This window comes from Sander lucioperca, chromosome 5 (genome assembly GCF_008315115.2).
Source record: "Sander lucioperca isolate FBNREF2018 chromosome 5, SLUC_FBN_1.2, whole genome shotgun sequence".
In the NCBI taxonomy this organism is placed as follows: Eukaryota; Metazoa; Chordata; class Actinopteri; order Perciformes; family Percidae; genus Sander; species Sander lucioperca.
The window spans coordinates 34,276,429-34,290,741 of NC_050177.1; the positions used below are offsets into that span (position 1 = coordinate 34,276,429).

The following is a 14,313-nucleotide window of genomic DNA, read 5'->3' on the forward strand; positions in this document are numbered from 1 at the left end:
TTACTTGAGTAAATGTACTTAGCTCCACCACTGGTTTAACCCAAAGTTCTTCTGATTGCATCGCTCAATTCATATCATGCACCTAAGGTGGCAATCATAGAATCAGAAATGGATCAGGCTTCATATATTTGATTCAGTCCAATTGTCTGGATAGACCCCAGTACCGATTCTGTGAATCAGCTTATTATTGGACAGTTGGTACAACTGCAAATATTGCCGCACCCCTTAATCTATTTGGGGATCAAACGAGTCTTAACCCTGTGTTTGGTTTTTGCATGCAGGTCCGTTTGACGGGCGTGGTGTGACCCTGCTGGAAGTGTGTGGTAGCTGGCCGGAGAGTTTCGGCGTGCCACGGCACAACGTTGGCTCAGCAGACGCTAGCGACGAAGGCCTCCGGGAGAGACTGGCCGATGCCATGTCTGAGTCCCCCTCCAGGGATATAGTAGGATCTGCTACAGGTCAGTAGAGAATGAACAACACACAAACACTTCACATGAACATATGTTAAGTCCACTTCCATAAAACTTGTATTTTCCTATTTGATATTGCCACAGTGACGTTGCTCCTCTTCAGGTTATTCCACTCTAGATTAATGCAAACTTTTTACGGTGTGGTTATTGAAAAATTGAGAAAAGGAGCTAAATGCCACTAAGGTGGTACAAGAAGAGAAGATTTCTTTTTTGTGAAAATAATCATACTGATCTAAAAATGTGGTTCAGTCTGAAGCAACACAAAATAAGATAAAGCACCTGGAGTTTTACCCGATTTCGCACATTGTTCTTGATACATTTTCAGTCTGTACATCCATAAAAAAGTCCCCGCTGAGAGTACCTCAACTATTTTGGCATATTCTTCTTTCTAAGGATGTTTGTGCAACAGAAATCAGACTTGAATGAATTCTTTAGAGGCGTAGAAATGTCTGTGAGTAATAAAAAGCTGTAAATCTTTAAGGAATGTCCAGAAGATGTGACTTAACATACATACATTTGTGCAACTTTAAAGCAAAATATTTTCTTAAGATGCTTTATGCACCTGAGAATGGTGATTTTACTATTAGATCTTGTAGCAGTGTGAATACTTTCAAACACAAAAAAACACATTTGTGATCTGGATCACTGTTTTTGTTCTTCTGATAATTCCTATTCAATAGAAAGGACCACACCATCAAGCAGATACGTTTGAAGAATTTATTAACGAACAATGATTGGTGTGCAAAGCGTGACGTTGCTTGTAGTTTGTTTGTTTGCTGACTGCCTTGTGGGGAAGCTTCGGTAGGGAATCCACTGTAGCACCCAGGCATGACAGACACAGTTTGGACCCTACAGAGAGGAGGAAGGAAAGATTTATAAGGTATTTATTTATTTATTTTTAGGAATGCCGGAGGAAGCGCGGTTGAGGTGTGGCCCTGCTCCTGAAATTCTCCTCGGTAGATTCAATAAATCCCATTATAAATGTGTCCAGTCCAGGCAGCTAGTGTCTTGTTAGGTAGCCTGACTTCCTCAGTGTGGCATTACCCAGTATACAGTGCTGCCAGGTCTTGGTCCAGCGATGGATTAGCTCACCACTACTAGGATGTTCTGGTTGTGTGTGTGTGTGTGTGTGTGTGTGTGTGTGTGTGTGTGTGTGTGTGTGTGTGTGTGTGTGTGTGTGTGTGTGTGTGTGTGTATTCTAGGTTTTGGCATTTCTGCACATGTCTTTCTTTACTTTGAGGCTTCCTGCCTTTGTGTGTGTGCATCCGTCGTTGTGTGTATGTGTGTGTGTGCAGCAGACATGCCGTTGGCCCTGACAGTCCAAATGGTTAACTCGTTTAGGAAGTGGCAGTGCTCTCTCTTTCTCATTCCCCCCTCCTTAAGTGAACAAGAGTTCCTTTGATTTAAGTGTGTGTGTGTGTGTGTGTGTGTGTGTGTGTGTGTGTGTGTGTGTGTGAGGGGGGTTACTCAGCCACAGGGGTGTGGTGGGGAGGGTGTTGGGGTAGGGGGTTGGGGGGGGGGTCACAAGGCCCTAATGGATTTAGCATTGACTATCATCCCCCCCATCCCCAGCCATACCCAGTCCAGCCCCCCCCCCCCCCCCTCTCTCTCTCTCTCTCTCTCTCCGTTAGGACTTAACCTCATTTGTAGCCTCTCTCTCTCTCTCTCTCTCTCTCTCTCTCTCTCTCTTTTTTACTGCTGCCCCCCACCCCCACCCTCTCTGTGTTTCTTCATTAGATTACATTTGAGAGACTCCCGGACACTAGTAGTCAGTCGCCTCTTGTTCTTGTCTCTCCCCCCCCCCATCGCATCACATCCCCCCACAAAATTCATTACTGATCACATTACATCAAAATACAGCCATGACACACACACACACACACACACTCTTTCCTGCGCTTTGAGCTGTGCTGAAGACATCATCCACAGGGAATTTGATGGACTTGTTGGTTCCTCCATCCATTCATACAGGCAGAGAGGCTTCAGTCTCTGTAGGCTAATCTAATAGTGCAGCACTTCTGCACTGCAACATAGGAAATGTCCCTGAGTCTGCTGTGTGGAGGAGAGTGCCATAGATTGTCAGGAGTTGGGATTTTATGGGGAAAAAAGGACCTGCTTGGGTCAGCATTGTCCCTTTTGGTTACAGTATGAAGGATGGGTACAGTTTGTTTGATGACATGTTTATTAAAGAACTAATCCTTGTTAATGGTTCTGCAGGAAGAGCTTAAACGGTTGCTTCACCTCAATTACAAAAAAAAAAACATACTGCATTTTCTCACTTACCTTTAGTGGTATCCAGCCATGCAGATATCGTAGTTTAGATTTTTCTTTGTCCAGATCTAAAGATCTCCCATCTCTCTGTCAACACTTCACTGGACCCACTTTCTATTAAATAAATGGTCTCTAAAAACTGTTGTTTTCTGTGTGTGTCAGAGATTAATGACAGTCAGTGTCATATCCCATTGCTGTTAGCACCACAAATAAAATGCCATTCACTTGCTTTTGGAGTGGAGGCCAAAGTCTTAGAGACATATATCTAAAATCCGGGACAAATAAAACAAAACTATCTGCATGGCTAGATCCCACTAGGGGTAAGTGAGAAAATGTTTTTTTGTAATTTGGATGACCTGACCTGACCTGAACCTTGACATATAGTACTTCTAACGAGACATTTCGGTCCGATTCTACAGGAATATACATGACCATTATCCCAGGTTTCAGTGTCTCATGGTGGTCTGTATGCTGTTTTAGAGACTGTTACAGTACAATTGTAAACCAAAATCTTTAAATTAAAAGAAATCCTAAACAGTTCATGTGAAAACTGCTTATTAAGAGAAGCAAATCACTTGAAGGGAAAAAATGAATTACCACATAAGTTAAGATAACATAAAATAGGCCTTATTGATGCCACACAGGGAAATTAAAGTGTCATAGCAGCAGAAGTAAGAACAGACGCATAGATGATTTGAATGGAATACATTATGGACATCTATATAAAAGTCAAACATGATAAAAAACTAAAGAAAAGCTACTAAACACCAACATACTGTAAAAGGTGACCATAAAGTGTATTGAGAGGCATGTACAATGTAACATAATTTAAAAATAAAATTATGAATATATATATTTCAAAAAAGCTGGATTGAATTGAACGATTCACTTTTTTGTGTAAATTATGGGTGGGGACTGAACTGTAGTAAGACAGAATGTAAAATATTTTTTAAAACATCTGTAAACATCAAATTAAGTCCAAATCAGAGCATAAGATATAGATGTGCCGTAGGGGCAGCAAATTGAGTCTGAGTCATACTCCAAAAAAACACAGACAGTCAAAGTCAAAGTAAACTTTATTATCCCGCAAGGGGAAATTCATGTGGTCTTACACATCTCCTTAAAAGAAAAAGACACACAACACTTTAAAATATGGTCAGTACACACAGTACAACATACAACTCATACATAAAACACTAAAACAATAAGCATTTCATAACCAACAATAAAAATAGTATCTAAAGTGCAATATTCACAGTGATGAAAGAGAACTTAAAGTGCCAGAGAGTTGCATTATTGTGCAAAGATGCAGTTAAGGTGCCAAACACCAGTTTCAGTCTTTCCTTGTGCAGTCTAATTACTGTAGGCACAAATGATTTGCTGGATTCCTGCAGAAATCTACCGTTTGACCGGCTACTGCTTCTGAATTTGAGATGGAGAGGATGAGCAGGATCATTGAGGATCTGGTCTGTCTTTTTTAGAATCAGCTCATTGAACAGCTGAGCTGCAGACACCTGGTTAGTCTATATCCACGACGTTCCACTTCCGGGATTGTTCAGGTGCCGCCGGAAATTCCGCCGGATGTCTTTCATTTCGGCCAGATGTCCATCACCTTCCGCTTTCTTTGTGTTGGAATTTTAAACTCCGGTCAATTTATGAGGACTATGGTTAACTGCTCCTCAGATCTCTGCAGGGTAAATCCATAGCTAGCTAGACTATCTGTCCAATCTGAGTTTTCTGTTGCACGACTAAAACAACTTTTGAAGGTACACGTTCCACCAAAACAAGTTCCTTCCCGAGGCTATTTGCAGCGGCACCCTCCTCCGCAGCACTGTGCAGGAAGGTCTGGCAATGTGAGACTAACACCTAGTCAACCCCAATGATCCTGCTAGCTGTCTTGATCATTCTCTGTAATTTCTTATGTTTTTGAACTTGCATGTTTCTAAAAGTGCAGATTAAGCCAGATTGATTCAGCTTTCTAAGAAAGAACATCCTCTATTGCAGTTTCTTAAACTTATTCTGTGCACAGACATTAAAAATCTGTTTATGATCAATTCAACTCCCAGATATTTATAGGTTGAGACCCGCTCAACTAATTCACCATTGCTCTTTGAGGGAGGAACTGTTATTTTATTTCTGCTAAAATCTATGACTATTTCTTTTGTTGTCCGTACGTTGACCTCAAGTCAACTGTCAACTTCCAGATTAAATCTGACCATACCAAAGTAAGACCTCCTATTCTAAAACATTACTAATGATAAAAGCCCTGTCCATCTTCACACCCCAGACCTCAAGCTATGGATGAATAAATGAAGCAGTAATGTGGAGCACCAGGCATTTCATTCATTTTTTTTATTCATTGTGGTATTCCTGCACAGGATTTACGAATAATGTCTTCTTGGCCCTGACTCTGAAGATCTGATTTCCTGTGGCTTTCTATTTGAGCAAAGCAACAGTCGACATGTCATGCCGGCCAGCATACAGTATGATCCACACATGATACGCTCCTCCCTGAGTTAAAGTGAGATTTTTTTTGCCAGAGTTGTGACATTCAATTAATTATTTACAGTTGCTATACGTGCATGAGATGGGCAAAGGCAGATGGTATCTTGCTCAGTGTCTCCATTTGCTCCATGGAGCTGTGGCCCCAGTGCTTAGAAACACACAGAACAGTTGAGCTGCTAACATAGACCTTGAACCTGATTGCAAACACACACATGCATGCACACACACCCCCCCCCCACACACACACACACACACACACACACACACACACACTCTCTTTCTCTCTTACCTCACCTATACACACAATCCCCTCATCTATTTCTCTGTCATATGTTTCCACATAACTGTTGAGTGAATTCTCTGCAAACCTTTCAAACTTTTATATACAATCAGTTTCAACTGAGTCTATGTCATTATTTATGCAATACCAATGCTATTTATCACAGTTTTCTCATCTCAAAAACAATTTGTGGTATAATAATTTACAAAAATAGATTTGGATAGAAAGACAGCAACAAACAACACATTTTTTTCCCTCTCTATGTGTCTACTCAGAGTATCTCAGAGCTGGAATGCTCACTGATGTAACAAATCACCGTCTCTCTGACATTCTTCTCCAGCACACACACACACACACACACACACACACACACACACACGCACACACACACACACACACACACACACACACACACACACACACACCACGCAGACACACGGACACACTCGCTCACAGATTCACAGGGAAAACAAAGCCTCCAGTCAGGGTAATGGGGCTCTCACGCTAAGGCCGAGACCCAGCGTCGCCAGCTCGGAGGGCAGGTGACACTCACATAGAGAGATGGACAGAGGGAGAGAGAGAACAGAACATGAAGAAGAGGAGGGGATAGATACTTAGAGAGTCACTGACGACTAAAACATACTGGGGCTGAAATTAGATTTGGCTCCAATGATATAATGTCGCTAACTAGATTTGGCTTATTGGTGCCTGTCCAACATAAATTCCATTGAAGCCATATGGAGAGTGGACTACTGCTCAACACGACTTGGTGTATCTCAGAACAGCTTAAGAACAATGGCACTTTCTATGTCCGTTTACTTGCATCCTGTCATTTCACAATATACAATTTTTTAATGGTAAGGTATTTTTATTTTGACTCCGTCTTTACTGCGGAGTGCTTATAGTGGTGTCATATCCTATGCATCAGAGGAGTTTTCCAAGGAAAGAGATTCCAGACACCATGTGTTTACAGCAGGAAATGTTAACCGTTCCATGACAAGTTGAATCACTTTGGTGTCATGTTATTTAGCCACAGAAAACAGCTGATTGGAGATTTGTCTCTGATTTATGTTTTTAGCGTATTCACTTTGTACCTATGACTTACAGGACTGTCTACATTAGGCCAACATTTCATTAATATGGGCTCATATTTGAAATTTTTTATAGAGTTAGAGCTACGGATGCATTGTCTGGCAAAAATAAAAGCCATATGTAAATAAAGTGTTCTGTGGCAGTTCTATCTGTTTGGGTGAATGGAAAGAATATATACTGTACATATCAGACTTTCATATACAAACAGCCAATTTTGGAATTTTGATGCCAATATATGCTAAATGAATTCAGCAAATCAGTATATCCAGGGTATTCACAGGTGCTTTAATACCTTATTTCATTCAGCAAAAAGAAGATAAATGATAGTGATGTAACTTTATAGGCTGTTTTATGCTTTTTGTGCGTATATCACCCTGAACTACTGTAAGTGAATTCTGTGTGTCCTGCATCACCCCCTGCCAAGACTTATCTGTATGCGAGGTAAATGGTCCATCAACCCCACTTAGCTACTCCATCTGGGCTTGCAGTGTTTCTATTACTTTTGCAACTAGCAAAGAAAAAAAACCTGGGACGTTATTATTGAACACTGTTGATGCTGAGGTTTTTAATGCTTTGAGCACCACAAATGAATTTTAAATCATTATATGTAAGGGCAAAATGTCTGTCTCCTGTGTAGTGCATCACAATTGGTCATTCAATCAAGTCAGTTATTTTAATATATTGTGTGACTTTAAACTGGTGCCTTTAGGTCGGTCAATTAAATCCCATGTTTTCATTTTATTTTCTATTAACAAAACTACGCTGGTAAAGATGAAGTGTTTCAATCTGGACAGAATGCAAACTGGAAGTACAGTTTCCGAAGGGTTTCTTTTAGTTGCCTTACACTATATTGATCCAGAACAGGGTTAGAAGTACAATATACATCCCATCAACTTTAACAAAACAGAACTTAATGGTTAGAAGAGAAAAGGTCTGGAGTGCTCGGAAGGTTAAACAAATAATAAAGGTGCCCTTTGCAAGGGAACACAAAAGTTCAAAAAAGAAGAAAGATCCATTTGTGCTGCATACACTGCACCACAAACACCCTGGCTGTTTGTGCCTATGCGAGTGTGTTGTTACTCAGCTGTATTTTAACATGTACAAGTAATTTCAACATGAAATAGCCATCTAAATAAAGAACGTAATGGTTCTTGAAATTGAATTTGCTGCCTTTTTCTTACTCCATTCATTTGCTGTTTGAGGATGTTTGTTAATTTTGGTTCCTGCAAATGTCTTAATAATTTAGATCCCATGTTTAGCAAGCCTATATCTATTCTGGTATTATTAGTATGTCTCAGAAATGTATTCTTGTGCATCTTGGAGTTTTACCGGGATTGTCCTGATATGAGCCGACAATCTATGACTCCTAGTATCATCACAACTCCTAGAGTGAAACTGGATAATGGTTTAGGTTAAATGCCCTGTACCTGTGGTGCCAACAGTGCTTTGTTTGTTTTTCATGTAGCTGTACTGAGCAGTGTATGTGTTGGGTTTAGTTTGGTTGATTGATGAGTTAAGGGTGCTGGGGACCACCCACACCCACTGGGTCATAACCAGCTCTGTTTGTTGGATCCCAACTCAAAGAAACTGGGAGTAATAATTATAACAATAATAATAGAAATAATAGTAAGACTGTCTGAACAGCACAGAACTCTGCTGGCTCTCTCAATGCTCGACTTAAGACAAATATTTAGGGGAGCCTTATCAGCACCAAAGGTTTGAGAACATTTCTCTCCGTTTGTGTGCATATGTGCGTGTACAAGAGTGTGGATGCATGTGTTGATTGTATTGATTCTAGCAATTTATTATATATTTTTGTAGAGTTCACGTGTCTGTGAAGCTTCAAGCATTCATACATGCACATACACAGTACAACCGTGTGTGTGTGTGTGTGTGTGTGTGTGTGTGTGTGTGTGTGTGTGTGTGTGTGTGTGTGTGTGTAAATGTACTGTATATGCAAGTGTGTCAGTGTTTGTGTGGGCCTGTATTTTATTAGCTATACCCTTTACATACATGTGTAAGAAGGATATGCATGCAGGGTCTACTTGTGTGAATGTATGTACAAGTGTTTGCAATTATTTAGGTTTGTGTGCACGCATGTGTTGATGGATATGTGTTTCTATCAACTACCTAATATCTACATATGGTCGAATATATACTTATATACACGTGTGTGTGTGTGTGTGTGTGTGTGTGTGTGTGTGTGTGTGTGTGTGTGTGTGTGTGTGTGTGTATGTGTGTGTGTGTGTTTTAATGCACTACCTCTTAAAGGGTTCTTGTTATTTATAAGCTAGCAGGCGGTCGTCCAAACAGGCACCCTGACTTACTAATTGGTTATTTGCTGCTGGAGCCTTGACTGTAGACTTCTGGCTTGGTGACATACTGTAGGTCAGCTTTGGGAGGGTTTCACTACACTTCTGATGTTATCGCTTCAAAGAAAAGCTCTGTTTCCATATGCTGCTGCTGTGTGTGTGTGTGTGTGTGTGTGTGTGTGTGTGTAGCATGTGTGTGCAAAATGTATAAACGATAAAGTTTGAAATAGGAAATATGTATTGATGTAATTTCTTGGTGTAGATTGGGGGTTTCCTCTCTTACACAGAGCTGTGTGTATTAACATGCATACGTTCTTGTGAACATATGTGAGCATGTTAGTTTTAGCACTTGGTGTAAAACTATCTTAAAGAGATGGCATAATGTTGCTTATCTCTCTCACCCCATTTACTAATCAATATTACACTAGACAGCATTGTACTTTAGTTGCATGCTATTTTTCCATTTGGACCAAGTGTTTTTCTTTTTCCATTTGATGAACGTGAACTGTATATTACAATAACCTATCAAATATAGTGCTTTAATGTTTTAATGCCACTGGCTAAGAGCCTGTAATCTACCGTATGCATCTAACCAATGTTGAGGCCCTGACTGGAAAAATGCAATACATTACTCATTACTGTTACTCATTTCTAAAGCACCATAATTGCTTTAGTTATTAGTCCCTGTGGGCAGTAATTGGTTCATCTACTCATTATTTTTCTGTCGAATGTCCAGATTTGGGGCTTGTCTTCAAAACAACCTGGATAATGTATCTCGGTATACTCTAAGTGCGAGGGACTGATTTGAAAACTGCTGCTGTTATCATTTCACCTGCAATGGTGAGCTTTTCCACCCCAGAAGGTCAACGTCTTGATCATTTCTAGTCAGAGTAATAAGAATACACCCATGTAGGGAAAGTCATTTTTCTACCTTTTCTTAAATCACAGTGCGAAGAACCTTCACAGTCTGCTTTGGACATTTATGGCAGGAGACTTTTCTATTGGCATATGACGTAGATTTTGAATTTTAGGTGATTTCCCTGGCGTGTTTCTGGTCTCGTGTGTGAAAAGTACAGCCATGCAGTGCCTCACACCTTAAGGGGCCTGCACCGTCATTCTGCATTCAACATACACAACGCTGATGGTTTTTCACGCTGTTAGTTTCTTGTTACACTGCCTTAGTTGTGTTTTATGTTGTTTAAGCTGTGCGTCATACTGTGTAAAGTGGGCATAATGCTGTTGTTAGGCATATATAGTTCACACTAAGCACGTATGATTTGTGGGTCCAACTGTATTTGTGCCCTACTATTGAATCTAGTCCAAGTCCATGTTGTCAGGGCCTCACACCCACCCTGACACCCACAGTGTTATTGTATATTGTATAAGTAATGTATGGCACAGACTAATCATACCCCAATGCCAAGCAAAGTGCATTATTTTCCATAACCACATGGGGCAGACTGAAGTATCCCAGTTGTACACTACCATGGCCACTTAGCATTTTGTATTTTGGGGAATACATACTTTAATTGTAGACTTTATGTTGGCAACATCTTTCTTTGAAATTGTCATTAGTCTACTTCAACAAGCAGGAAAAACCAAAGCCTAATAGTCCTCAGCTATGACTATTGATTTAGACCCATGTTGACTACGCTATCTGAAAATAATGCACACCCTCTAGCTAATCGAAACCGCATACATACAGTTAAATACATATACTGTATATTCTTGTTACAGTTCAAAGGATGTTTATATTTGTCTATCCAATTTGGATTATCCAACACATTCAGGGAAAAGTATGTCAGAAACCCATAGTCCATAATTATTATAAACAGTGCTCAGTGACGGATAACCACTAGCATTGTTCGACGGCTAAACTTTAACCTATAGATAATGTCCTTTAATTAAATATTTTAAATATGTTATATAGAGCTGAGCAGATGTAATCTGATTACTGATAGCGTTACCATTCAGACAATCTTACAACAGCTTCAACTATGCTTTGAAGATGGTGTCAGTATGCTTTTCTTGTCACTCTACAATAAAGTAGCTGATTTGTGTTCATGAGCTCCTTTGAAGCCTGAAGCCATGCAAACAAGCTGTATAGTAAAAGATCATGTGATTTTTTTCTATTAAAAAAATAAATATGAATAGCCTCCCTTAGTTTTGCTATTATATAAATCATTCCAAAGAGAACCTCATTAACTGGTCTATTAAGGAAACATGGAAACTAGACAGCACGCCTGTTCAGACAGCTGTGTGATTTAATGGTTGTACAATACATCCTGTATTTGAATTGGCCGCATACTCCATTCACACAAAGCCAGGCTATTATCCTTCCTGCCGACTGACTGGTTTCTCTGCTATTCAGTCTTGTTTTAGTACACTGATACCTATCATAAGAGCAACAACACACAGGGATGAGGGGCGGGGGTGGTGTACTGGCTTGGAGGTCCTTCTTTTCCTATAAATCCGTACAGACGTCTGCTGGCTTCAGTTTTACACATACACATGCATGCAAGCCTGTATAATTATTTGGTGTCATAAGAAGGCAAATGGTTTCTTTAAAACTTATATCGAATTCAGCTTTGATCATTGGCAACTTAACCAAGTACATCATAACATTTTCAGTGTTGTAGATCAACCTGCTCAATATTCTTACTACAACTCAAGTCAGTATTTAGGACAATGTTTCTGAAAACTTTAAGGAAGTGCTTTGAGTTGGCTAAGAATGACTATAAGAAAAAATATTCATGCTTTATTCACCAACAACAAACATTGTAAGAAAATAAATGTCAATGCATGTGTTGCAGATACAGTTAATATCAACATGTCTTCATTCTAATGAAAAAAAACTGAAGGTAGGAGGCAATTTATTTGGTTGCATTTTTAGATGACTTGATTTGAGTTGATCCATGTTATCCGTCGGTGATGAAGCCCCATTGAAATACAAGTGGTTGAAGTGATAGGATTAACCATCACAAAGTGTCTTAGTAAGTTGTCTACCACAAACCTCCAGAACAGCTTCAGTGCTCTTCCTCATAGATTTTTCAAGTGAGTGGAACTCTACTGGAGGGATGAACAGCATTCTTCCAAAAGATATTCCCTCATTTGGTGTATTGATGATGTTGGTGAAGAGAGCTGTCACACGTTGCTCCAAAACTTCCTATAGGTGTTCAGTTGGGTTGAGATCTGGTGACTGTGAAGGCTATAGCATTTAATCTATCATTTTTATCAAACCATTGAGTCAGCGCTTAATTAAGTTTCTGAATTATTCAATTTGAACAGGGTTTTGCTTTAATCTCTGACCTGTGTGTACATTAGATTTGGTCTCATTTTTGACATATCACAAATGCGGATACAAATTGTGCCCCTCCCACATATACACACACAGGCTTTATATGAACTTGGCTAAAGCTCCATCAAAAGGTCACTAACCTGTTGTGGTTTAACAGAGACTGGTAGAGATTAATTTACAGGACATCAATGAGAAATGCTTTCCAGTGCAAGACAAGGCAAAGACATTGGAGAGCTGAATGTGTCTGCTTTTGGTTTCCTCAAGCAAACTGAATGTAATAGTTTAGGTTTTCAACATGCCAGTCTGATTTGTCATGAACTCCAAGTCCTTCCAGTCTGTTCAGAAAGCTGGCTGGATAAATAATGAATCAGACATGCCTTCTCTAAATGTGACTCCAACCATCCATTGAAGTCTTTCACTGTCTAACATTGTAAACAATGTAAATATGGCCAGTCTTTAGCTACCGGCTTTCTCGCAGCTTCCGTGTATGTACATTGTATATTGTACAAAGCATAACTGTGGCTATGATCTCAATAGCCGGCCCAATGTACAGACTGAAAAACTCACGCAATGGACCACACATGCGGACACACCATTTGGATACTTGACTAACTCAAAGCTATTAGTTAATCATTTTGTGACATGCCCAGAGGGCCATGTTGTCCCCTCGCTTTAACCAAAGAGAGAAGAAAGCGAGAGAGAGAGCAAATGAGTACACTCTCTCCCTGAAAGCTACTCAGCGCTGCCGTGACAGACAGAAAGAATAAACGCAGGGAGGAAGAGAGGGGGGGGAGAAGACGTCAGGGACTGAGTGGAAGAACAGAAAAGGGAAAGCGAAGCTAGCTGAGGCCGGAGAGTATGGTGCTGAGAGAAGAGACGATGAGTGTGAAAGCAGAGTGTGGTCATTATATCTGCCCTTCAGCGCCCCCCTCCCAACCCCTCTCTCTCTCTCTCTCTCTCTCGCTCTCTCTCTCTCTCTCTCTCTCTCTCTGCCAGGCGAGAGTTTGAGCGTAATATGCGGCGACAGTGTGAGACGATGAAGAATAATTCCTGTATTCAGAGCTGCCACCGCTCGCCCCTCCTCCTCTTCATCCTCCACCTCCTCATCCTCTCTTTCAACTCCACTGACAAGTCAGGCCTGGATATCATTGTATCATTTATCCCAGCCTCGCCTCTGCCACTCTGCCTCGTTTGCCTAGAGGGAAGTGTGAAAAGTGTGCGTGTCTACATGTGTGAGGGTCTCAGTGTGTGAATGTATTTGTGTGTATATGTGTCTATGCGTGTTAGTGTCACTCTGAGCTTGTGTGGATGTTGTGTGTGTGTGTGTGTGTGTGTGTGTGTGTGTGTGTGTGGCTCTCTAGCTGACTGCAAATGGGCTTTTGTGGAGTTTTTTGGAGACTGCACTTAACAGCTCGCTCAAGGGAGACACACACACACACACACACACACACAAGGGGCTGTAAGGGTTCACAGAAAAGGAGGGCAAGTGAAAGCAGAGTGAGAGAGAATTATGGCGAGAAAGAAAAAAAGAAATGGTGAGAGTGGTGGGACTTACTTTTTAAAGCCCTGTTCCCGCGTCTGTTTTGGCTCGGTCAGACAACAAGAGGGATAGAGACACACTTTGTGTAGAGCATCAGAAATGGACTCGTGGCTGAGGGCGATCCGCTTCATCCAATCTGCTTCACCACCGTCGGCGGCGGCAGCAGCATGCAGCAAAAACACTTGTCGCTGTTGCTTCTGTCGCTCCACTGACTAGAGCAAATAACTCACCGTGATCTGTGACCCGTCACTCAAACTGCATCCAGGCCATTTTCTCCAAACTGTCGCTCCAGCTGATACTAGTGACTTCCATTGTGTGATGCTTGAGTGGTTTGGAGTTTGGACTATATAGTGTAAAGTTACAGAGCACACAGGGTGATCTTATTTTAAGTTGTAGATAAACAATTGCACAGGAACTATAATATTAACTTCTTAGATGACATTGCAATTCTTAGCTTTTTGCACAAAGGCACTAGTCCTTCATCAGCCTGACATCACCAGACCAAATCGCAAATGTGAGTTAGTCTGAAACCTTTCACTTTATTT

At 40.7% G+C, this 14,313-nt stretch overlaps 1 protein-coding gene across 1 annotated transcript in view; it reads left to right on the forward strand.

Moving 5' to 3' along the window:
• Nucleotides 1-14,313, forward strand: part of bcas3 (BCAS3 microtubule associated cell migration factor) — a 337,584-nt gene that overhangs the window by 297,031 nt on the left and 26,240 nt on the right. The window contains exon 23 of the mRNA XM_031285400.2: nucleotides 282-458. Within this exon, the coding sequence (XP_031141260.1) occupies nucleotides 282-458 (177 nt within the window). The remainder of the gene's footprint in view (nucleotides 1-281; nucleotides 459-14,313) is intronic.